The 24,263-nt window shown below is 57.1% G+C and overlaps 1 protein-coding gene and 1 long non-coding RNA gene across 4 annotated transcripts; one reads left to right on the forward strand and one right to left on the reverse strand.

Annotated features, from left to right (window-relative positions):
• Positions 1-809: 809 nt before the first annotated feature.
• Positions 810-8,556, reverse strand: LOC132686834 (uncharacterized). Of its 2 annotated transcripts, XR_009613889.3 has the most exons (4): positions 8,292-8,556; positions 7,431-7,547; positions 3,738-4,033; positions 810-2,532 (listed from the first exon to the last, which is right to left on the reverse strand). It is a non-coding gene; the product is annotated as an uncharacterized LOC132686834 (long non-coding RNA). The 2 variants fall into 2 exon arrangements; XR_013553279.2 differs by lacking the exon at positions 3,738-4,033 and having other exon boundaries at positions 811-2,532; positions 8,292-8,387.
• Positions 8,557-8,723: 167 nt separating this feature from the next.
• Positions 8,724-23,739, forward strand: SHE (Src homology 2 domain containing E). 2 transcript variants are annotated; one of them, XM_060644779.3, is made up of 6 exons: positions 8,732-9,444; positions 11,649-11,775; positions 18,570-18,863; positions 19,723-19,879; positions 20,548-20,667; positions 21,909-23,739. In XM_060644779.3, exons 1-6 carry the CDS (start codon positions 8,953-8,955, stop codon positions 22,093-22,095), a joined length of 1,377 nt encoding a protein of 458 aa, XP_060500762.2. In that variant the 5' UTR covers positions 8,732-8,952; the 3' UTR covers positions 22,096-23,739. The 2 variants fall into 2 exon arrangements, with proteins under 2 accessions (XP_078297465.1, XP_060500762.2); XM_078441339.2 differs by lacking the exons at positions 20,548-20,667; positions 21,909-23,739 and adding an exon at positions 20,027-20,520 and having other exon boundaries at positions 8,724-9,444.
• Positions 23,740-24,263: the final 524 nt, after the last annotated feature.

Here is a 24,263-nt window from a genome sequence, read left to right on the forward strand (position 1 = left end):
GGGGTGGTGGGAGGGGGGATGGGCTAAATGGGTAAGGAGAATTAAGGAATCTACTCCTGAAAACATTGTTGCGCTCTATGCTAATTTAGATGTAAATTAAAAAAAATAAAAAATTAAAGACAACAAAATAAAATAAAAAATAAAAAGAAAGGTTAATGCAGTGAAAACGAGAAAGAAAATGAAAAGGCCAGTGCTGTTACTGCTGTGAGCAATTAATTGCCTTTTATCCCCGACTGAAGCTTTCCATGTTCTGCCAGCACCTGCAAAGTGTGCCGCTGGTCAGTTCACCTGCAAACAGTGAGTCTCTCTCACTTCACAGCTCCTGATCGGGCAGGGGGGCTACGGTCAGAAACTTCTCAAGGGGCGCCTGGGGGGCTCGGTCAGTTGAGCGGCCAACTTCGGCTCAGGTCATGATCTTGTGGTCTGTGGATTCGAGCCCTGGGTCGGGCTCTGTGCTGACAGCTCGGAGCCTGGAGCCTGAAGCCTGGAGCCTGGAGCCTGCTTTGGTTCCGTGTCTCCCTCTCTCTGCCCGTCCCCTGCTCATACTCTCTCTCTCAAAAAAAAAAAAAAATCAAAAAAAAGCCCCAGAAACTTCTCCTTAAAATCCTACTTCTTGGGGCGCCTGGGTGGCGCAGTCGGTTAAGCGTCCGACTTCAGCCAGGTCACGATCTCGCGGTCCGTGAGTTCGAGCCCCGCGTCGGGCTCTGGGCTGATGGCTCGGAGCCTGGAGCCTGTTTCCGATTCTGTGTCTCCCTCTCTCTCTGCCCCTCCTCCATTCATGCTCTGTCTCTCTCTGTCCCAAAAATAAGTAAAAAACGTTGAAAAAAAAAAAAATCCCACTTCTTCGGGGCGCCCAGCTGGCTCAGTCGGAGGAGCATGTGACTCTTGACTTCAGGGTTGTGAGTTCGAGACCCATGGTGGATGTGGAAATAACTTAAGTTTTAAAAAAAGTTTTTTTAATTATAAAATCCTACTTCTTTAGCTCAAGTGTTTCCTCCTCTCTGGGGCTGCACTGAGTTCATAAGTTGACAGAAAGCACTGTGGGGGAGGCTACTGCCCTCCTGTGAGGGGACAAGGACCACAGGTCCCCTCTGCCACCATGTGGGACGGCAAGGCCAGGAAACCCCAGTTAATGGAGCACTGCGGACAGGGGACGAGGAGCACTCAGAGAGGGGACAAGGAGCATGGGCACAGGGAATAAGGAGCACTGGGGGGAGGCAGCAGAGCCCCTGCCCAGATGCCACAGGAGCTCCTGTCCCATTTCATTTCAAGTGACAGGTGGTACCAGCCCACCAGGAATGGAGGAGACAGCCCCAGTGCCCCATCAGGCGTCAAGAATCCCCCAGCCCGCCCCTGTGACCCTGTGACTGACTAGGATTTCACGGGTTACGAAGTCATTAATTCTGACCCACTCAGCGCTCCAATACCAGCTGTCTTCTTGGTCACATAACTTGATAGGCCCACCTTTTGCTATGACAGGTTACTTACATAGCTCATCGGTCACGTGGTTTGGTGCCTGGCGGCAACGGGGGACATGCATTCAATTGTTGGCTGAGGGATCCAACCTCCAGCTTCTTCGTCCCCAAGAGGGAGTCGCCACCCGCCGCCCAGGGCTGTTCTAAGAACGTGACAGAACCACGCTGTTGCAGCACTCAGCCTACTTCCCGGAGCATTCCCGATAATTAAAACAGAGCGGGTGGCGTAGAAGGAGTCAAGTACAACCGGGCAGGCAGCGCGACTTTCGCTGCTTGGCAAGGAGGCGCGCAGGCCAGCAAATCCCTGAGAGATGCGTGGCCTGCGGCGGGCCCCCAGAGGTTAGCTGCTCTCCCCTATCGTCCCGGACTCAGCTGCAGGGCGAGAGCTAGGTCACCATCTCTAAGCGTGCTGCGTCTCAGGCTCGTTATTCTGCAGAATGTACAAAATACAAACGCCCCACAAAAGGCCAGGGGCAGCTTAAGTCAGTAAATTACGCTTCGTTTTCCACCGTCTGTCCTTCCGATGCACCATTTCAGGCAGGGATGGCGCTCCGAGATTTCCAGGCTGTCGCCCGCCTCCCCGGACAGTACGATTCCTGGGGTCAGACGCCGCTGTTCGTGTTCCAGTCTCCAAGTGCACAGCCAACTGACCGAACCGGTTCGTTTCAAACCCGTACGGTGCAGCTTTTTGGCTGAAACCCACCCCTTCCTGGGACGGGGGGGCAGGCACTTACACCCTGGCGAGCCCCCTCCATCCAGAGCAGCAGGCAGGGTGAGCCCCACCCAGGGTCACGTGGGGCGGGAAGGGGAAGCGTGCAAGGCACAGAACTTTCTGGGCCCAAACTGGCCACGTCCAAGGCAGACGGGGGGAGCCGATGAGCCTCCTCACCGGCACGTCCGCGTTTCTAAAGTGTCTTTCGGCCCTGGTGACATCAGGTGACCGCAGGCTGCTGAGTCATAAGGGGGGGCCAAGGACGAGCAGCGGCGGACAGAAGAACACCTCGAGGTTTCAGGGGAAGGTTGCCGACGCACACCTCCGTCTCTCCTCTCCGACATCCTAAGGAGAAACAGTACACAGAGGTGTAAGTTTAGAGGACTCAGGGGGTCGGAGCAGGTGATAAAAGTCCCCGCCTCGTGAATAATAAATGCCGACATCGCACGCAAGCCCTCAGCAGACACCTGTGATACTGCATTGGATGGACGTGACCGCCTTCCGTGGACCTGGGTGGGGGCACACTGGGAGCAGGGGGCTGAGTTCCAGAGCTCCCGAGGTGCCGAGGAGAAAGGAGGGGTGCAGGGCAGGAGGGCTTTGGGATGGGACCGGCAGAGGGAGCAGCTCCTGCCCAGGCTGGTGTGCAGCCAATATTCAGGCAGTGTAGGGAGAGGAGGGGGGAGAGGAGGGGGGAGAGGAGGGGGGAGAGGAGGGGGGAGAGGAGGGAGGGAGAGGAGGGAGGGAGAGGAGGGAGGGAGAGGCGGGAGGGAGAGGCAGGAGGGAGAGGAGGGGGGAGAGGAGGCAGGGGGAGGGAGAGAGGAGGTGGGGGAGAGGCAGGGGGAGGGGGGAGAGGAGGTGGGGGAGGGGGAAGAGGAGGTGGGGGAGAGGAGGCGGGGGGGAAAAGGTGGGGGAGAGGAGGCAGGGGGAGAGGTGGGGGAGAGGAGATGGGGGAGGGGGAAAGGAGGTGGGGGGAGGGAGAGAGAAGGTGGGGGAGAGGAGGCGGGGGAAGGGGGAGAGGAGATGGGGGAGGTGGGAGAGGAGGCAGGGGGAGGGAGAGAGGAGGCAGGGAGAGAGGAGGCAGGGGGAGAGGAGGCGGGGGGGAGAGGAGGCGGAGGGGGGGGAGAGGAGGCGGGAGGTGGGAGAGGAGGCGGGTGGGGGGAGAGGCGGCGAGAGGTGGGGGCAGAAGGGGGAGAGGCCCCTTTCTGCCCCAGGAAATCGGGGCTGCCCCGCGGCACCCGCCTCTCCCCCCCAGTGTTCTCTGCCTCCGGGTTGGAGAAAGACGGGTCTGGAGAGGGTGGAGGGTGGAGGGTGGAGGGTGGAGGGTGGCGTGGAAGGAGGAGGGGAACGAACAGGCAATGGCGCCAGGACCGCGGGTGCACAGCGAGGGGGGTCTGCGCAGTGGCGGCGGCTGGGGACACGTCGCCAGGCGAAAGCAGCGCGCCGCTGACGGGGGCGAGACACGCTGGCCGGCCCCCGCGTCCAGGCCCGAGCAGGCACGGGGTCGGCTACTAGGACCCAGGTCAGGGATGGGGACCCCCAGGCTGACCCACCAAGGGATCCCTGCCCCTCCAAGGCTCCGTTCTCCGCACGCTTCCGCGGAGGCCGCGAAGTCGCCGCCGCTCCAGGACCTGCCACACACGGGTCTCAGCGTCCCACTCCCCAAGCCCAGACTCCAACAGAAGTAGCAGAACCCTGCATAAGCCGCCTTGCCCGCTTCCTCCTGCCAGACTCGGGTCCCAAGCCCTCCACTCAGCCGCTAATGGTTACAGCACATGAGGGAGACTCTGGGGTGATTCCGAGCTCCAGAGCTCCAGCCAGGTGCCGCAGGACCAGGGGAGACCAAGGGCTGTGGGGCAAGAGAAGGATGGCTTGTCAGCGAGAGGAAGCAACTCACACGCTGCCATTTCTTCCAGAAGGCTCTCCTGCAGAGCCAGCCACGGTCAGAGGGTGCCAGCACAATTCGCCATCACACAAGTACTAAGCAGGTCCTGTGGCAGGCAGAATAACGGGGCCCCAGGGTGGTCAACGTCCTAATCCTTGGAGCGTGTTAAGGGTCCCGGTCCAAATTCCAATGTGGTGGGAATGGGGTTCACAGCACCAGGCAATTCTCCAGATACCCAGCTTGGTGTCCAAAATTCAGTTCGATTCTGGCTCTGTCTCTCCAGGGACAGCCTCAGATCTCACAGACTAAGGGCTCAGCCCCCCAAGTTCAACTTCAGACGCCAGTCAAGGCAAGTCTAGACTGTCACCTGTGCTTTTGAGTGACCAGCTATAGATCGGAGGTTCCCATGACCCCCTCCTTGGGTTCAGTTCATTTGGTACAGCGACTCCTGGACCATTTTCCCACACCATTTTCCTTCCTGGACTACAGGTTTATTTCGAGGGATGGAAGCCCGGAACAGCCAGGTGGAAGAAACGCAGAGGGGAAATGGAGGTTGGAGGGGTGCCTGGGGGGCTCAGGCAGGTGAGCGTCTGACTTGGGCTCAGGTCATGATCTCACGGTTTGTGAGTTCGAGCCCCATATTGGGCTCTCTGCTGTCCGCATGGAGCCTGGAGCCTGCTTTGGATCCTCTGTCTCCCTCTCTCTCTGCCCCTCCTCTGCTCATTCTGTCTCCTTCTCAAAAATAAATAAACTTAAAAAAAAAAAAACCTTTAAGGGGCACCTGGGTGGCTCGGTCGTCGGTTGAGCGTCCGACTTCAGCTCAGGTCATGATCTCACGGTCCGTGAGTTCGAGCCCCGCGTCAGGCTCTGTGCTGACAGCTCAGAGCCTGGAGCCTGTTTCGGATTCTGTGTCTCCCTCTCTCTCTGCCCCTCCCCTGTTCGTGCTCTGTCTCTCTCTGTCTCAAAAATAAATAAACGTTAAAAAAAATTAAAAAAAAAAAAACCTTTAAGAGAAAAAAAGACATACACGTAGAAAAAGGCACAGAGCGTCTGTGCCCTCCAGGAGCACCATTCTCCCCAAATCCCTACGAGTTCACCAACCCTGAGGCTCCCTGAACCCCGTCCTTTGGGGTTTTGTAGAGGCTTCATTACACATGCTCGGTTGCTTAACTCATTGGCCCCTGGGGATGGATGGACCCTCTCCCCTCCCTGGAGGAAACTTCCAGTCCCACCCTCCAGTCCCTGGGTTCCTTCCCCGCACCGGCCAGCATCCTCGACACCTAGCGGCTTCCCCAGCCACCTCATTAGCATAAGAAAAGACACCTTTGTGGCTCTCACCCCAGGAACTTCCAAGGGCTTTCCGAGCTCCGTGCCAGGAACAGGATAAAAACCAAGTATGCATTTCGTATAAGCCACACTATCACACCTCCAAATCTGTTGGGTCACATGGCAAACGGAATTGGAATTGCTTATCAGCTGATCTTAAAATAGATTCTCGGTGGGCCTAATGCAGTCAAGAGGGGCCCTGGAGAGTGCTGGGGGACCAGAAGAGGGTCGGTAAAAAGATGTGACTGCAGAAGCAAGAGTAAAGCACAGCAGGCTGGGGAGAACTCTGCCGGCCCCTCCGGCCACTGGAGCGGCCAGGAGCTGGGTTCTCCCCTGGGTCCTCCGGACAGAACGGGGCCCTGCGCACACGCTGATTTGCGCTCAGCCACCCGTGGCAGACCGCAGGGCTACAGTGCCGTAGCTTGGGTTAAGCCACTAAAAAGGAGGTAATCTGTTACACGACAGCAAACAGGAAACTATTCCCGGTACCGTGAGCAATTCTGAAATCACACCCCCCGGGGCGCAAGGGCCAGGCTGCGACAGAAACACAGAACCTCGGAAAGGCGCCTTTCGGCTTCCACGCAGCCCCAAGCCCAGCGCGGGGGCCCTGGGTGCGGCTAGCCTGTCGAGCGGGAATCCAAACACCTGTGCCACAGTCCCCGGGGTGGATGACACCGCAAAGCCCTCCACCCGTGAAGAGCAGCCTCCTTGTTCATCCGTACGCACTTCCCTGGCGCGTTCCCACGAATGCGGCAATCTGCGCTATCACTTTCGCATTTGACGGACGGAAAAGGCTGGTTATGAAAGACACTGAGGGACCTCAGGTCTATGGCTCTGAAGACTGGGGTTTTTCCCTATAAGTAAGGAGACGCTCAAAGTCACCTTAAAGGGATTTTTTTTTTTTTTAATTTTAGGAGAAACACAAATTAAAACATTAAATTTCGGAAGAAAATGGTAATGCCTCCAAATCGTCCCCAGCTGTGGGTCAGCTGCAACTAAACTGAAACCAACTACGAGTAATTGGGATAATTAGAAGACGCAGGTATGGACGAACAGAGAGGTTTATGGGCGCATCAGGGGTACGGTGTCACTGTCCCAGGAATCCCTGGAAAAGTCTGTGGGCCGAACAGGGCGGGCACCCTCACCTCCAAGCCAAGGCCCTCCCTAAATCTTTCAAAGATACCTGTAGGGTCTGCCAGGTGCAAACTCGCAGTCCCATTTAACCCTCACGGAAACCCTAAAAGCTAGGCAGCAATACCCACTGTGCAGGTGAAACCCCGGAGCCCAGAGGTGACAACCTGGCAGGTCCGTCCAAGACCGCGTGATCTCTGCTCATGAATGGAGAAGCCCGCTTTTGAATCTGGACCACAGAACTCCCACGTCATGAACTTCCCCTCCTTGTTTGCTCTGCAGTAGGATCTTATCTGTGTTGTTCGAAAGGGCAAAGAACTTAGGGGTGTCTGACTTCCGCTCAGCTCGTGATCTCAGGGTTCTTGAGTTTGAGCCCGGCGTCGGGCTCTGTGCCGATAGCTCGGAGCCTGGGGCCTGCTTCAGATTCTGTGTCTCCCTCTCTTTCTGCCCCTCCCCTGCTCATGCTCTCCCTCTCTCTCAAAAATAAACATTAAAAAAGGTGGTTTTTTTTTTAAGACAAAGAATGCATAAAGAACTCATGCAACTCAATAACAAAAGAATAAACCAATTAAAAAGGGGGCAATTTGATAGACATTTGTCCAAAGATACAAAAATGGCCAAGAAACACACGAAGACACCCGACCTCTCCTCCTTCCCGGACCAAGGGAAATGCAAGTCAAGGCCATAAGGATATCAGCCCTACGCGCCTGGAGGGCTGGAAGTAAAGAGACAGGCAACAGTAAGCGTTGAGGCTGTGAAGAAATGGAAACCCCCACACCGCTGGTAGGAACGTAGCCTGGCCACAGCCACTTGAACAATTTGGGAGTTTCTCAAAAAGTCAAAGAACTCCCTATGCCCCAACAATCCCACTCCGGGTTGTCTACTCAAGATAACTAGAACCTACCTGCGCACAAAGACTTGCACGTGGCAGTCCTGTTCACCAAACCCCAAACTGCAAACAACGATGAATGGATGGACTGGTTAAGTCAAACCACTGTATACGCACACAATGGAATATTATCTGGCAACATAAAAGGACAGAAGCATTGATAAATGCTACTACCTGGACGAATATCAAAAACATGATGGTAGGAGGGGAAAAAGCCGGAGGCAAAAGGCGGAGTACTGCATTGTTCCATTTCCAGGAAGCGTCCAGAACAAACTTGTAGAGACAGAAAGTAAATCAGTGGCTGCGGGGAGGGATCGCTACTGGGCACGAGGTTTCCTTTCGGAACGGTGGAAATGCTCCAAAATTAGATTGTGATGCCTGCACCGAAAATACAATAAATACCTGTTTAGTGTACACGTAAAATGGGTGAATTTTACGGTGCGTAAATCATGTCTCAATAAAGCTATTTTGTAAACAGCCACGACACATTTCCAAGAACGGCTGGTGTCGGCAGGCATGTTTTTGTCACCCATCGCACAGAGCCCCGTGGCCCCTCCGCCAGGACTCAGGACGTAGGGCGTCGCCCTCGGCAGCAAGTTTACTTTCAGGCTGGAAGTTTTCTGAATTGCTTCTCAACGGGAGGGGGCTCGCGGGGCCCCCAGTCAGGCGAAGTGCCCCCGGGCGTGCAGACGCCCCACCGCAACTTCCGCAGACGCAGCCAGCGCGAGCAAGCGACTGCCCCGGGGGTGACCGCGCGCGCGCGCCCCGCCACCCCGGAGTGGAAATGGGGGTGCGGCTCGCGCAGCCGCCTCCCAACGCCGCGGGCCCGCCACCCCTCGCCCCGGCGCCTGGGGCCCGGGGACCGCCACGCCGTACCTGCCCGGGCCCCTCGCGTCCACCTGCCGCCGCGACGCCGCGACGCCGCGCCCGGGTTGCGCGCTCCGCCCACCTCCCCCCTCCCCCCGAACCCCCCCACCCCCGCAGCGGCCGGCGGGGCGGGGCCGGAAGGGAGGGGGTCGGCTCCCGCACCGGGGGGCCCCCACCCCACCCCCACCGTCGACGGCCCACGCGCAGAGCGGCTCGTGGGACGGCGCGGGGGCCGCTCCGCGCGGGTGCGGGGCGCTGCGCGAGCGCGGGGGGCCCCGGGCCGGCACGTGCGCCCCCTCTCCTCCCCCCTCCCTCCTCCCCGCCCCGGGCGCAGGCGCCGACCCCGGCGGATCTGGGCGGGAGGCGCCAGCCGCCGAGGGAGGGGCGCGCCGAGGGTGGGCGGCCTGTCGTCGGTCCCCGGTCGGTCGCGGCGCCGTCCCCTGTCGCCCCGGCGAGCGTGGGCAGGGCTGTCCCGCCGCGGGGGTGGTGGGGAGGGAAGAGCAGGGACGCCCCGCAGGGCCCGGGCCCGGGCCCCCGCCCCGCCCCGCCGGGCTGCGCGCCGGCCGGCTGGGGACGCGGAGCAGCCCCGGGGAATGCGGCGGCCGCGACCCCTGGCGCCCCTCCGCGAGTGCGCCGCGCCCCTCGGCCGCCTGCCCCGCGGGCCCCCCCCATGGCGGCGCGGTGGTTCAAGGAGTTTCCGCTGAACCTGAAGACGGCGTCCGAGCGCGCCCGGCCCGGTGGCGGCGGCGGCCGACTGCGCAAGAACTCGGAGGCGGGCGGCGCCGCGCCGGCCCCCGGCAAGGGCCGCAAGAACTCGGCGGCCGAGCTGGGGAGCGGCCGGGCCGGCGGCGGCGGCGGCGCCCCCAGGGACAGCCGGCCGCCCCGGGACAGCCTGCAGGGCCTGATCCAGGCCGCCGCGGGCAAGGGCCGCAAGAACTCGCGGGCCGCCGAGGACGAGCCGCACCGGGGCGTGGCCAGGAGCGCGGGCTGCAGCACCTACATCAGCAGGCTCATCAAGGTGGACGCGCAGGAGAAGAACGGCGGCGGCGGCGGCGGCGGCGGCAGTAGCCCCAGCTCCAGCGCCTCTTCCTCCGCGTCCTCTTCGCCTGCCTCCCTGGGCCCCGAACCGGACAAAGGCAAGGTCGTGAGGCAGCAAGACACGGTAAGAATGCGGCCTCCCTGGGACCACCTGTCCCTGCAGAAGCGAGACGGCGAAGGGAGCGCGGAGCACCTGCTGGGCGCGAGGCTCCTCTAGGCCGCGGGGTGGGCGAGGGGGGGGCTCCCCCCGACATCTGGGGACGGTTAAGACACCATTTAAAGTCGTTTCGGCCTTTTTTTCGTCTTGAGAAAATCTTCGTTCTCAGGAGAGGGAACTTTGCGGAAATGTGCTCTCCGTTTAATTTTGTTGGCGGTTTGGGAGAGTAACTGAACGACACCTTCCTGCTTTGTTGAATGCCACCCCCTTATAGATGTGCTGTGATTTTAAATCCGGCTAGATGCGTTCAGACGTTTATGGTCTGCACCCCTCAGGTAATGGGTTTCAGAACCTGGGGAACAGGCAGACCGCACGCCCCAGCCCGTCTGCTGGTTTGGAAGTTCCAGGCACAGTTCACCCAGCACCCCAAGATTGCAGCCCTTTCATTCATTCCGTGAACGTGTGATGTGCAGCCGGGCATAGGATGAGGGGCGCAGGGCTCCAGGGGCTGCGGAGGGTAGAGTGGGACCCGGAAACGCCCGAGAGGAAATCACAGCCTGGGAGGGAAGCCTTCTCGGAACCCCCCCCCCCCCCAGGGCTTCTGGGCGCTGACCCTTGAGAGGCGCTTAACGGAGAGGAGCGGGACCCTGTGAGGAGACCCCCTCCATTCTTACAGCGATGAGTTGGGGTTTTGTTTGCTTGTTTTTTAAACCCACCCTTCTGTGTGGAAAGGAAGAGAAGAGCTCAGCCCCCAGCCCAGGATGTCACTTCCTGTCATGGGGACTTGAACTTTCTCTTGCCGCCTGCCTGGCTGCAGTCAGGAGCCCGGAGCCCATGGCGTGCGTCTGCTCTGGGCACTCTGTTCATCCCTCCACTCATTCTTCCCGCAGACACTCACAGCCTGCCTCTGTGGCGCCGGGCACGGGGGTGGGGACCAGGTGGAAAGATGACCAAGGACCCAGCTGTTAGCCAGTGGTGCCCCTGACCGTTGGACTTGATGGGAAGCACCTTGCGGCCGAGGGCCGAGGGCTGAGTCGTCTGTGTTCCTGGGAATGTGGCTCATGGCGGGCAGTGAGAGGACGGAGATGGGGGTGGGTGCGAGGGCCTCACTTCTGGATGCCCCATGTTTCTCAGGCCACCTCCTCCAGGCAGGCGGCCCCCGCCCTCCTCGTCTCTCCCTGTTGGTGTCACTTTCCCTGCCGGCCCAAGCGATTCCCTGCCTCGAGTTCTGATGCGATCAGAGACCGTAGCAGGTCTGGGGCCTTCCCTTAGTTTGGATTCACCTTTCTTTGCCTTTTGGTTCTTATTCCTCTCTTTCTCTTCCGCTGGAGCAGGTAGTTTACACGGTCCCAGCTGTTTACTCTGGAGCCACACTGACAATAGGGCAGGGGCTGTGCTTTTTGTCCCCCACACTCTCCCCGCCAAACTGTTCCCCCCTGAGAAGAGCCTGTCAGGCTCCGGTCCCCAAACCTCCCGCGTGGTCCCCGAACCTCCCGCGTCGTCAGCCAGCAACTGCAGCCTGGAACCCATCACACATGCCACCTCTCCGGGCACCTTTCTGGTTTTGGAAGATTAGATGTTTTTGCGCCAAGTACGGACCAGAACTCTGTCGCTTGGGGAGACCTGTGTGCCTGTGAGTTATGGAACCTAGACCTCCCCAGTGCTGTTCAGTTCTGACTGCGTCTCAGACTTCTGAAGCCTTCTCTTCGGAGGTTCCAGATCGCTGAAGGACGAGACCCAGGCTTGGTTCCACTTGGCTCCGTCACAGCGCCTCACCGGTGCCGGTGGACGCTCAGTGCTCACTGGGCGACTGGCTGACTTTCGCCTGTGTCGCTCACCAGATTGGCATTAAGGACCAAAGTCGGAGGGAAGGTGCTAGACCAGTCCAACAGTCACCTCTGTCTTCCACCAGCAAATGCGTTACCGCCTGGGGAGACGACAGACCTGAAGACGAGCTTTGGGGTCGAGCAAGGTTTGGGTGACTTGTTGCCGGTCAGTTTTGCCACCGGCAGATCACATGGTTGTCCACCTGTGACACGATCCAGCACGACCAGATCCATTCGGAACTGGCTGGGGATCTTTTTGGCTCTGCAGATTTTCAGTAGGTTTTGATCCCATGGCCGCCTGGTGTGTGATCACCCCCGGCAGCTCTCCTCTCTGGTTCTTTTAAGGTCATCATTTTAGAAGACTACGCCGATCCTTACGATGCCACGCGGACAAAAGGTCAGAGGGACGCAGAGAGAGTGGGAGAGAATGACGGGTACATGGAGCCCTATGACGCGCAGCAGATGATAACAGGTTTGTGGGCAGAGCGCCGGGCGGGTGAGAGGCGCTAACCTGTGCTTGGGGGACAGGTGACGCGGTTCCATCGGGTCTGTTGACCAGGAAAACAGAAGTCGGAAACAAAAGCAAGCTCAAAATACCTAGTTAACTATCGTTACGGTTTCGTATCTTTCGGCTTTAGGGTCTGCAGAGTCTTTAACATCTTTCGAATTCTGTGCAGAGTGACACTTGTGAGTTTGCAGATGTGCTCAGGTCGTGACCTTCAGGGTTGAGGTGGTTGACACGCATTTCTTGGCCGCTTTGACGCTCGTGAGGGGGGTCAGGGATCTCTCCCAGGGACTGAAACACACCTCAAGGATTTCACGTTGTCAGCACGGACGTGACACGGTCCCCTGCGTCACAGCAGAAGGTTGATCTCTCGACAAGCTCTACAGCGTGGGAGCAAAAAATTAACCGCCAGTCACTGTTGTGAGCCAGGCCGTGTGGCTCAGACCTCCCGAAACCACAGTCCGCTGTCCCCGTGACGTCGCGGGCAGAGCTAACGTGTGAGCTAAGCAGTCCCTGTCGTCTCCAGCACCCAACTTTGCCCTTTTATTCACGGTTGTCTCAATTTCCTGTGAGTGATACTTAAAAATAATATGAGCTAGTTGTTTAGATTTATTTGTGAAACTTAGAGTCAAATAACTTATTCGCTGTTTTCCCCTAAATGCTCTTTAATCCGTAAGGAAAAACGTGTTTCTAAGGGCTGACCCCAGGCACCCTTGTTTGGGCGTTTCGTACCTGGGGAGGGACGCGTGGGCCACACGCAGAGCCTGTGGCTCCCATTTCGGGTCAGATTGGGAAGCCGGCAGCCCAGGCGCGGAGCCACGGCCCGGAGGGGGGAGCACAGGGAAGCCGGCACCCTGGACGGGTCAAGACAGGCTTCGGGATGAAAATGAGCTACAGCAGGAAAGGGGGGCCGCGTCCTGTTTGCCTGCTTACAGAGATAAGGCTGCGCTTTGGGGAGGGTGTACCCTGGCCGGGCTGCGACCCCGAAGGTCACTGGACTGTGACCTCTAATGAAATCTGTGAATGAAAGGAAGTGAAAATGAACTTAGTCAGAATTTTAAAAAATATCAGAGGCTTGAAAGGAATAGAGGAAAAGATTTACATAAAATTGAGGGAAAAGATTTTTTTTTTAAGGCTTAATTTTGATTTCTTTCTTTTGTCTTTTTGGTTTTTATTCGTTTCTTTCTCTTTAACCAGAATAGTTTATCTGTACTGTCCCTAGTCGGTATTTGTGGAGCCACACTAATGATAGGAAAATGCCATGATCCCCACAGGACTGTGCTCAGAGACCCCAGCCCTTTCCCCTTTTACAGAACCAGAGATTCTGACTTTGTAAGAGACAGCAGAAATTAGCTCCTAGATCTCCTCCGGGTCGAGTGGTCAGCTTCCCACACCACGTGGCCTCGGGACGCGTTTGAAATGATGTAGGAAAAGCACTTTAAATTTTACACATAATTGGGGCACCTGGGTGGCTCAGTCGGTTAAGCGTCTGACTTTAGCTCGGGTCATGATCTTGCAGTTCGTGGGTTCGAGCCCCGCGTCGGGCTCTGTGCTGACAGCTGGGAGCCTGGAGCCCGCTTCGGATTCTGTGTCTCCCTCTCTCTCTGCCCCTCCCGTGCTTGTTCTCTGTGTCTCTCTCCTTCAAAGATAAATAAACATTAATTGTTTTTTAAATCTTACTCATAAGTGAGGCACCTTTCCCCTCAGGCTCATAAAGAAGGTTGTATGGAAAAATCAGAATTGTCCAACGTGAAATAAATGTAATAATAATAGCTAACATTTAATATTCAAGTATCTGTTAAGTGCCAGGCTCTGTTTTACAGTTTATGTGAGTACGTTTATTTAGTACAAGATTAATATATCCAATTGGAGAATAAATTCAAATTTACTAAACATTTAGGTTACTAACTGTTCAATATTAATAGCTTATTTTGTCTTAAGAAAATCCATGAATTTTAAAACCTCATTTAAAACATGTATCAAAACACCTTCTCAGTCAGTGCAGAAAATATACCTCTAATTCTACCCGTGGGCTCCACAGCTGGACAGAATAACAGGAAGTGAGTTTATCGGAAGCTGGAAATAAAAGATTTGCTGCTGGTTTTTTTTTTTTTTTTAAACCTTCTGCCTTTTTGTTCAGTTTGGTCCTTATGTGCTTGGTTGTCCTGTGCAATCTCAGAAACGGCTCCTTTTTCTTGAAAAATGTTAGAGAATTTTCTTTAGTTTCACATTTTCAGGAGATGGTGAGGACACCAGCCCCTGTCCTTGCTGTCCTGTGAGATGGCGGGACCGCGCCCGCCCGGCGTTAACGCCCTTTGAGATGTCAGCACCTCCAGCAAGTGCTTCTCAGGCAAGTACTCGAGCCTGGCCCCGTGCTGGGCTCCAGGCTTACCAGAAACAAGACCGCGTGACCCATGTCCTTATGGACTGACCTCGCCTCCCAAGAGGCAGACAGACCCGACACCAGCAGACAAGAAAACGTGTCATTGAACGTAAGTGAAGTTTATAAATAAATCCTCCCTTAGACGTACCCAAGGATTGTTCAAAAAAATAAGATTACGAACGGTGGTATCGGTGTCAGTCTCTCCGTTGTTCGGCTAAGGTGACAGCAACATCTTAGCTACATAATTGGCAGAAATATTCTAGCTGATTTAGCACGATGCGTTCAGGTTGCCAAGTGGAACCTTTAGCCCAGGAAGGGTGTTCACCCCCGAGACCACCCGCGTTCCGTGTGGGAACTGCTTCCGGTGGTGGTGCTCTGGTGCCCGGCCCACCAGTTCCCTGGCCAACCCCGCAGCCCATGCGGTGGTGTTGGAAGTCTGGCCGGCAGTGAGGACACGAGAGTTTGGAACCATTCAGCAACGTGTCTGCGTGGCCCGGCTGGAGAGTGGAGGCACCAGGCTGTTCACCTGCACTGGTCAATACCTGTCTTCCTGTCTAAGTTCTATGCTCACTGTGGGGCTTGAACTCACGACCCCAAGATCAAAAGTCACTCACTCCACCAACTGAGCCAGCCAGGGCCCCCTGAATAGTCAAATCTGAAGGAGAGCCTCATTGTCGGGGTGTCCGTTAAACCCTCTATGGAGGGGTGCCTGGGTGGCTCAGTCGGTTGAGTGTCCACCTTCGGCTCGGGTCATGATCTCACGGTTTGTGAGTTCGAGCCCCGGGTTGGGCTCTGTGCTGACAGCTCAGAGCCTGGAGCCTGCTTCGGATTCTGTGTCTCCCTCTCTCTCTGCCCCTCCTCTGCTCGTGCTCTCTCTCTCTTTCTTTTTTTCTCTGTCTCTCAAACATGAATAAACATTTTTAAAAATCCATTCTGGAAAAAAACAAAAATAGAAGACTTTGATTTATCTAATTTGCCTATACTTTACTTGTGAAACCTAAATTTCAGGGTTCCTCAATTATATGTGCTTTTGTTCAGGTACTTAGACTTATTTGATAGGGAAATATTCAAATCATTTTATTTTTTTAACTTAAGTTTTTAAGTGTTTTATTTCCATGTTCCTTACTTTATTATTTTTTTTTTTGCATTTTTATTTTTACTTAGTTTTTTTTTTTTTTTTTTTTGAGAGACAGAGCGTGAGCGGGGGAGGGGCAAGGAGAGAGGGAGACACAGAATCCGAAGCAGGCTCCAGGCTCTGAGCTGTCAGCACAGAGCTTGATGTGGGGCTCAGACTCATGGACCACGAAATCATGTCCTGAGCCGAAGTCGGACATTTAACTGACTGAGCCCCCAGGTGCCCGTAAAATATTCAAATCATTTTAAACCAAAAGCTTGAGCACTAATAAAACCTGTGCCTAAAAACATCTTTGAGGGGAAAACAGTTTGTAAGCGTATTTGAAAGCATTGGGAGATGGGTTGGGGGACAGGTGCGTTACAGAAATGTCGTGAACATTCTACATCAAATCTTTGGGGCACAGAGTGAGCATGCAGTGCCCAGGTCCACTGAGGCCACGCGGCCTCGTCTACGTCCCTGCGAGAAGGGGCTGACCTGTGTGTCGCCGCTCACCGGGCCTCACGGGCGTGCTGCTGTAACGCGCCTAGTGCGCGCACATCCAGTAAATTCGGCCGTTATTTAGACACTCTGGAGAGAGAGTTGCGTCTTCACAGGGAGTTCTGGACCCGCGTAGTGGACTGTTCACCGCCAGTTGCACTGCACTTAGTGAAGGAAAGTCCTGGTCCTGAGCCGTTGAGCCAGGGCGGGCAGCCTGGAGGGTGGGGTGTATCTGCAGGCCCCGAGGTCTGTTGTCCGAGGTAAAGGCCTCTATCAGCAGGGCCGGGGCGTAGCTTCCTCTCGCCGTTTCCTCCTTCTCAGGCCCGTTTCCTCCCGGAGCCAGCCCTGCACGTCAGGGCTGTTCTCCAGCGGGAAGGTCGGGCCGCTGGGTGATTGTTTCTGTTTCTATGGCGCCTCAGGCTGGGGGCAGCAGGTGCCGGAATGGAGTGCAGGGCGACTCCCTCGCAGGGCCACCGCTCAGGCCCTTGTTTCCCCTAATTAAATGGTGCTTCTCGGATCTCCCCGCCCCCCGGGCCACCCGGGAAGGAGCGCTTCCCAGGCCCCGGCCTCACTCGAGACCCTAATCATTGACATCATTTCAGCACAGGCACTGAGATTTCCTTGTGGGCAGGGCTGAGCTGAGGCGCGGACCTGGGGCAGGGTCACCGTCTAAACTGACGGTAAGCCTGGGGTTTGGTCAGAAACTTACAGTTTCTAGGTTCACGCTTTGAATTCCGTCGTGCCTCCTCTTTCCTTCTTCTTAGCTCTATAGAAACATTGTTTTAAAAAAATTCCAGCCCGATCGTCACTGAACCAGGAACGGAGTGGCGATGTTGTTCCCCATAATTTCATCTAGAGTAGTGAAAAAGGCACAGTATTGAAGGTTGAGAGGCTTGGATGGAGACGCACCTGCGCCAGCGCCCGTTCCGGCCCCGGAGCCGGAGCCTGCTCGCTCGGACACGGAGGGCTTGGCTCCAGGAGAACCCCAGGACGGGGACAGGCAGGAGGCACTCGGACGGGGGGCACGGGGACCGGAGGCGGCTCCGTGCTCCTCAGGCTCAGCCTCCCCTGAGAACCCCCACACCCCGGACCCCCGCACGCGGGGCTGGAGCCGGCTGCGGCCGGGCCCTGGGAACCGACACCGTGCTTCTGAACTTAGCGTCCTGACCGTCACTCGCGCTTCAAAGTTTCATTTGTTGCTCTCGCTGTGATGCGAGCCTCTCCTTCAGTGACTCTTCTCCGAGTGTCGCCGTGCCCGCGTTAGTTGTGGTCGTCCGACCCTCCCGGTTACCTGGCCCTTCTCTGCCCCTGTGGGCACGCCGGGGGGGGGGGGGGGGGGGGGGCGGGGGCGCCGCCCCCACCCACCCTGAGCTGGGAGCCCCGGCTCTGCCCTTGACCCTGTCCTTCTCTCCGGGGTTCCCACGGCACTAACAGCCTTCGTGCGTGTGAGCGTGCACCTGTGACTCGGAAGGGAGGCGGGCAGGAGAGAGGAGGGGACTCTGGGTAAGGTTTCCACACGTGAGGGGTCGTGGCCGAGCAGCTGGCCCTTTGTACGCAGACCGTCGAGAGCCCCGAGCGGGCTCAGGCGGGGTGAGGTGCGCGCACTTGGAAAGCCTCCTGGTGGCGTCCCGGCGGGCGTTCGGAGCGGCCGCAACATGGTGCGTCCACGTCACCGGCTCGGGCCGCCCAGACGCCGCCTGCCGAGGCCTCTGGACCTCGAGCCGGTCGGTCCCAGACGCTCCTGGCTCCTTCCCACGTGGCTCGTAGCTTCTGCTCGCTTTTTGCATCCTTAGCTTCCAGTGGAACGTGAACGTAATGGTTATCACCTGCTAAGAAAACGTAAGCTGAATCGCATCCAGAACGACCTGAACTGTGTATCCTAGAACTTGTGCGTTTGGAGCCCAGCGTGCCCACTGTCCAGCCCCCCACCGTCTCCCCTCTCCTGCCTCTGTCCTTTGAACTTCCCTGGCAAGTCCGCGCTACGGGAACAGGCCCTCTGCGGTCCCCACCTCCCCGTCTCCCCTCAGGCAGCTTCCTCCCTTGGGCGTGACCTCCTCTGTCAGGGTGAACCCATCTTCCACGGGGAGTGTGTCCACGTGCAGTGGCTGAGAGCACGGCTTCCAGAGCCCAGCTTCCCGCTTGTGTGTCCAGCGCGTCCCGGCTTTGCCACGTGCTGCTGAGGACGATTGCCTTGAGCTTTGTGGCGAGCTTTCCCTTCTGTAACATTAGGAAACCATAGTACCCGTCTCATAGGGCTGTTGTGAAAGCCACAGGGTGCACCGTCCGTGATGTTAGCGGTCGTTTTTACTTACTAGCCCGCCACATACTGTTTGTGAACGTGTCTAGCTTCCTCAGTATTTTGAAACCGCCTAGAAGTCAGGAACTCTGTCCTGTGCACCTGTCTTCCCTCAGTGCGTGTGGCCCAGTGCAGAATGTAACGTCCCGTCGACTTTTATTAAAATACTGTGGTCTCAGCCCTCCACGAAGGTGGACCCTGGGCTGTGGGGCAGGTCTCCTGTGGCCATTTCTCCTTCCACAGGCTGCACGTGGCCCCGAGACGCCTGTCCTCAGGTGATGCCCGGTTGTCGGGCCGGACGGCGCGCCCGCCCAGGTGCCTGGAGAGGAGCCGTAGGTCCTTGCGCGGACAGGCGGCCCCTTCGCATCTGGGCCGGGAAGCAGTGTGGCTGTTCTCTGCCGCCTTCCCCGGACAGCAGGAGGCTTCCGTGGCACCCCGCCGTCGAGGTCTTACGTACGGGTGTTTTCCAGAAATCCGACGCCGAGGTTCCAAGGATCCCTTGGTGAAGGCCCTTCAGCTGCTGGACGGTCCCTGCGAGGCGGGCGACACCGGCACGAAATCGGAGACGTCAGCCAAGAGACGGAGCTCCAAGGACCTCCTGGGGAAGCCCCCCCAGCTGTACGACACACCTTACGAGCCCACGGACGGCGGCTCCAGGACAGAGGAGCGGAGGACACGACTGCCCGCGGGGGACGAGAGGCCAGCGGCCGAGTACGAGCAGCCCTGGGAGTGGAAGAAGGAGCAGATCGCCAGGGCCCTGTCAGGTGAGGGCTGCCCCCAGGCGCCGGGAACATCTCGTGTGGCTGGAAGGCCACGCGAGGCTGAGCCCTGGAGGCCTGAGACTCTGGGCGCCGAGTGCCTTCAGTGGCTTGAAACGCCCGCGTGGCCACTGCTCTGTCCCCACACGTCTCAAGCTGTCAGGTCGGGAGCGGGTCCTACCGGCTCCTGCTCGGGGCTGCCCCTCACGCCTGGTGAAAGTCCCGCTGAGGAAACGGCAGCACTGGGTGCGGTGCGTTGCAGGGGCCCCTCCTTGAGGCGCAAGTGTGCAGAATCGCTTAGGAGACGCGGGCGATGGGGCTCGGTGTGAAAGGTGGTCTCCCTCTGTTTGGCCGACAGCCTCTCTTTCCTTGGATTGGGAAAAGTCAGGGATGTCTTTTTCCCTCCACCAGCGAAGCCAGGCTGGTGGTGCCGGGGTGGTCCACACACAGGCTCAGTGGAGTTCGGTTTCCGTCCTGTTTTCCGCCGACCCCGTGGCCACCTGCTGTGCCGCGTGTCGCTCGTTGGTGTCTCTGCTCCGTGCGGCCTCGGTGGTGTAGCGTCCAAGGCACCGTTCGTAGTTTCTGTTTCCAGGTCGATCTGTTATTTCACAGTAAAAGCGGCTTATTTGGTTTCCTAGAATGTTACGCTCTCATCTCTTATTCTAAATTTACTAAAAGTTTTTAGAAGTACACGCTAGGCGCACTCTGGAGGCCCCCAGGACGCACCCCACCCTGGGTGGTCGGCACGCGTCAGCCCTGGCGCAGGGGGCTTCCTTCCCGAGGCGAGGCCGGCAGGGAGGCTGCCGCTTTGGCATCCGCCCCGGCCACCCCTGTGGCCTCCGTGTTAAACGAGCCTTCTTTCCAGTTCAGTTTGAAGGCTCTGAGCGACCTTCCGTCAAGGAGGACGCGGTGAGGCCGCACCCCCGTCAGAAGAGCTGGACCCCGAAGGTCTTGAAGCCGGCCGCCTCCGAGCACGGCGAGGGCGAGAAGGTGGACCCGGCCCTGCCGCTGGGGAAGCAGCCGTGAGTCTCTTCGGCACTCGGGGACGAAGGGTGGCCGGAGCTTTTGCGGGCGGGGGGGGGCACTTTGCACGATGAGTTTTGCTCGTGAATACTTGGTGGGTGGGGCTTAACAAACACCTGTTTTCAAAGCCTGTTGCATTTGTGCAGAGCGGAAAGGGCACCGCATCCCGGAGCCGGACTTCAAATTTCGTCCACCCGTGTGGACTGAAAACTCTTCGGTGACACCAGCCCCGTTAACTCCCTCTCATGCCTGATCCATTTTGTGATCCACGTTGACCCAAATCTGTGTCCCGTCTCTTCTGAGCGTGAGGCAGATTCTAGTCCAGGCTATGCAGCTCCCACCAGAAGTGCATTACAAATGATATGTTTTGGGGGCGCCTGGGGGGCTCAGTGGGTTCAGCGTCCGGCTTCGGCTCAGGTCATGATCTCGCGGTCCGTGAGTTCGAGCCCCGCATCGGGCTCTGTGCCGACAGCTCGGAGCCCGGAGCCTGCTTCGGATTCTGTGTCTCCCTCTCTTTCTGCCCCTCTCCCGCCCTCCCTCCGTGTCTCTCTCTCTCTCTCTCTCTCAAAAGTAAATAAAAACATTAAAAGAAAGTTTTAAATGATACTATTTTATGGAGCGAGGCCCCGTCTGGATTTGTTCTCTGATGTTGGTGCCCCCTTTACAGTTGGTACCATGGCGCCATCACCCGTGCGGAGGCCGAGAGCCGGCTGCAGCCCTGCAGGGAAGCTGCCTACCTGGTCCGCAGCAGCGAGTCCGGGAGCAGCCGGTACACCATCGCACTGAAGTGAGTACCGAGGCCACGAGCGCTCTGCCCGGGAGGCGGGCGGTGCGCCCCGCGGCCCTGTCCTGTCGCGGGCAGGTGGCTTCTTCAAAGAGGTACAATTTGAAGGCGGGGCGCAGGGGTGCGCCGGCTCGGACGACAGGGTGTGAGGGCTGGGGCTGGCACGCGGGGCTGGGATGGGGTAGATGCGCCGGCATCTCCGGGGACAGCGAGCGCCTCTGCTCTCACCCGTCGGTCGGTGTCCGCCTCGCCCTACCGGATCCAACGAGGCCCCCCCTGTGGGTCCAGCAGAGAGAGAATCCCCGACAAGAAGAGGAATTTCCAGTGGGACGGTTCAGTTGTTTTATTTCCTAGTGTTTGAGACTTCAGTACATCAGGTCCCTTGATGTCAAAATGCCAACTGCAATTGGACACCAGCTTCTCGTGGGGAAGAGGGAGACGCTGGCCGGGTGTGTCCCCCCCCCCCCCCCCCCCCCCCCGTAACCGAGCGCTCGCTCTGGCCCAGCGGAGCTCCTGTCATGGAAATTCTCGCGGCTGCGGGCCCAGTGCTAGAGGATCATTGTCAGAGTCCCTAACAGCATTTCCTTCCTGAGGAAGCGGAGCCCCTGAAACAATCAGGCTGGAGGGAGAGAGGCTGGGCTGGTCGGGCGACGCGGCCCGGAGCGGGCCGGCCGGCAGACACACAATGGCAGGAACAGCGCCACTGCGTTCCTGACGCGGGGCTCGTGCACACATCTCAGCCTGGGTGCCGGCTGTCGTCCTGTTCAACCAGGGACAGTCTTCCCAGTTTGGGGGGTGGGAGGGAAGGAAGGAGGAAACTGGGTTTTTCTTCTTCTTAACCTACTCTGTGGGAAGAAAGGAGGAAAGGACCTCACGTCCTTGCCCCGTGACGAGGAGGGGGCTTAAGGGGGATTTAAACCTCACCTCAGCGGTCTCCTGCTTGGGCTTAAGCACTAGCCTGGCAATTTGGGGACTGGGCTTTTCCCCCACTTTTGTCTTTTTGGTCCAGTCCCTGATGACCTGTGTGTTACGGACAAACAGCCCAAGTCTGACCCACCTTCGGCCGAGGCCTCGAAGCCTCCCGGGGCCCCTGGCGAGCGGGATACGTTTCTGTTCGCGTTCGTAACGGTTCCCGGCACGAGCGAGAGCGCGTCTGCCTGTGACTCCGGCCGGGATTGTTGTCCGTGGGGGACGACCCCCCGCTCGCTCGGTCCCATCTCCTCCTCGATTCTGTCTCGTTTCAGGACTAGCCAAGGGTGTGTGCACATCATAGTGGCCCAGACCAAAGACAGCAAGTACACGCTGGACCAGACGAGCGCGGTCTTTGGCAGCATCCCCGAAGTGGTGCATCACTACTCCAGCGAGAAGTTGCCTTTCAAGGGGGCGGAACACATGACCTTGCTGCACCCCGTGCACAGCAAGCTGCACTAAGGTCCGGCCAGCAGAGCGCCGGCCAGGCCCCTCCTCCCGTGACGTCGGCGCCCAACCAGCATCCCGGGGGGGCGAGGCGGGGACCGCGCCCCGGGACTTGGCGCGAAGCGAGTCTCCGTCCAGGAGGCAGAACCTGGGGTCCTAAATCCATTCCGCGACACTCGGTCGCTGACCTGTTGCTTTTCCACAATGAGAAATCACGATTTACCGGCTGCCTCCGCTCTCTGGGGTAGGTGTTCTGTTCTGGGGAGGGGAGACTCTCAGGAAAGGTGAGTCAGGAGGCCAGGAATGTTGTTTTCCAGACACGTGCTAGTTGTCACGCGGCGAACCTGGTCTCTAAACAAACCAACAAAAATGCAACTGGCATCAATGCGAGGCAATAAAAATGGTCACGTGGGCCCCGGGAGCGCAGGTTACGGACCCCTTTTTGGGGAAACGGACGAAGAGTGGGAAATGAGCGAACAGCAGGTGATCTGGAGAAAGCCGTGGAGTCCGTGAAGATTCACAAGTCTGACAAGATTACTTTGTTGCTCAGCCCTCTAAGAAAGGTGTGTTTTCTCAGTCTCTGGGGACTTTTTTATCATTATTCATAGAAGCATAAAGAGGCAGGAAGACGCCCTGGCTTAAGAATCAGCAGGATAAATTAAGCCTTGGCGTCGTTTTAATGCGGAATTCCAGAATGAGATACACAACAAGTCTGAAAATCTGAAAAGCTCAGCAGCCTCGAGCTGGATGGCTTTCGCTGGACGGTTTTGCAGGACCCTACCACCTTTGTTCCATCCCTGGGCATTTCGGCTGTCGGGGCTGGTTTTTAACATTTGCTCCCTAGTTTGATTTGCTTTGTGTTTGGGAGTAAATGTTAAGTATGCGCATATACGTACCTCTCTCCGTCCGTCCCTAGGATGTGACTGCCCGTGCTCCCCTCCGAAACGTGCAGTGTCTCCTGGGCTGTGCAGAGCAGGCCAGCTCCCGGCATAAAGATATTTCTAAAGAGACCAAGGTTTCCCTATTAAGATATTAAATTAATATTCCTAGTCTGCTTACCTTCATGGTTTATTGGGAACTTACATTGACCGTTGACTTACTGTGAAAAAATGATGTAAAAAACCACGAGAATGGCTTCCTGTGAGGAGACCCCGGGGACGGCCAGCGGTTAGAGCCCAGCAGACGCTTCTGTGTTCCGGGTCTGCCGCGTGGACCTCAGAACTGGCCCGCGTACACGTGCACCGTCACCCACGAAAAGCTCATTTTTGTGGCTCCTTTTAAATACACGGAAGAAGTTGATTCGGTTAATTTTTAGGAAAGCATATCTTTCTGGTTAGTAGTTCTCATTCTGTCACGATTTAGAGGTTAGTAAATCCTTGCTTCTTCATTCAGTTAAGGTTGTCGCCAACGGGTTGCGTGATCTTGGATTTAAAAACTTGAGAGGAACCTTTTCTTACCGAATCTCAATGATTTTATTAATAAGAGTCTCCTGTGTTTTAAATACTGACAGAATGTTTTCAGTGTGTATCCGTCCGTGTGTGACATCTTTGGCACAAGATTTTTTTTCTTACTTTTACCATCTACCGTTCCAATTCCAAATCAGCAAATATTTATTATCTTCCATATGCAAATCACTTATTAAACTTATTTTTAGTTCAACATTCTAAAAGTGAAACCGTATTTTCTACTTAGACTTATTCTACAGAACACAGCGGTTATCCTAATTGTAATAAATGCTAAAAGCTTTGTACAGTTTTTCCTTGTGCACTAAATGGTTTCTGTCGCCCCCGCCCCCCAACTGAGGAGCGTGCAGCGAAATGACATTTTGACAGCAAACCCGATGTGTTACGTGTTCATTAAGCTTCGATCACACGCTCAGTATTGTGCTTTCTCTGCAGTCATGACTCGTGACCTCCTTCATGCGCCTGGAGGTAGACGTGTGGGCTTCTAAATGGTCCAGCTCCCTCAAACCAGACGAGAGGTTGCAACCAGAAGAGGTTGTAACCGGAAGGGACGGAGTAAGTCAGGAGGGGGCTCGCCTGCTGTGCTCTTCCCCGCGGAGGAAAGCCAGGGGCTTCCCGGCTTCAGGTGCCCTGGAATCACTTCGGCCCAGCAGGTGTCACTAGAGGCTTCCTGGGGTTGGGGGCGCGGCTCCTGGGCCAGCTGATCCCAAACCCTGTGAC

Source organism: Panthera onca, chromosome F1, assembly GCF_046562875.1.
Source record: "Panthera onca isolate mPanOnc1 chromosome F1, mPanOnc1 haplotype 2, whole genome shotgun sequence".
NCBI classification, from domain to species: Eukaryota; Metazoa; Chordata; class Mammalia; order Carnivora; family Felidae; genus Panthera; species Panthera onca.

What these genes read in the sequence shown, in the direction of transcription:
- SHE (XM_060644779.3), top strand. Translation starts at nt 8,953, where the DNA reads ATGGCGGCGCGGTGGTTCAAGGAGTTTCCGCTGAACCTGAAGACGGCG. An exon ending in TCGTGAGGCAGCAAGACACG is followed by an intron (nt 9,445 to 11,648) that starts GTAAGAATGCGG and finishes GGTTCTTTTAAG; the next exon opens with GTCATCATTTTAGAAGACTA. An exon ending in GATCGCCAGGGCCCTGTCAG is followed by an intron (nt 18,864 to 19,722) that starts GTGAGGGCTGCC and finishes CCTTCTTTCCAG; the next exon opens with TTCAGTTTGAAGGCTCTGAG.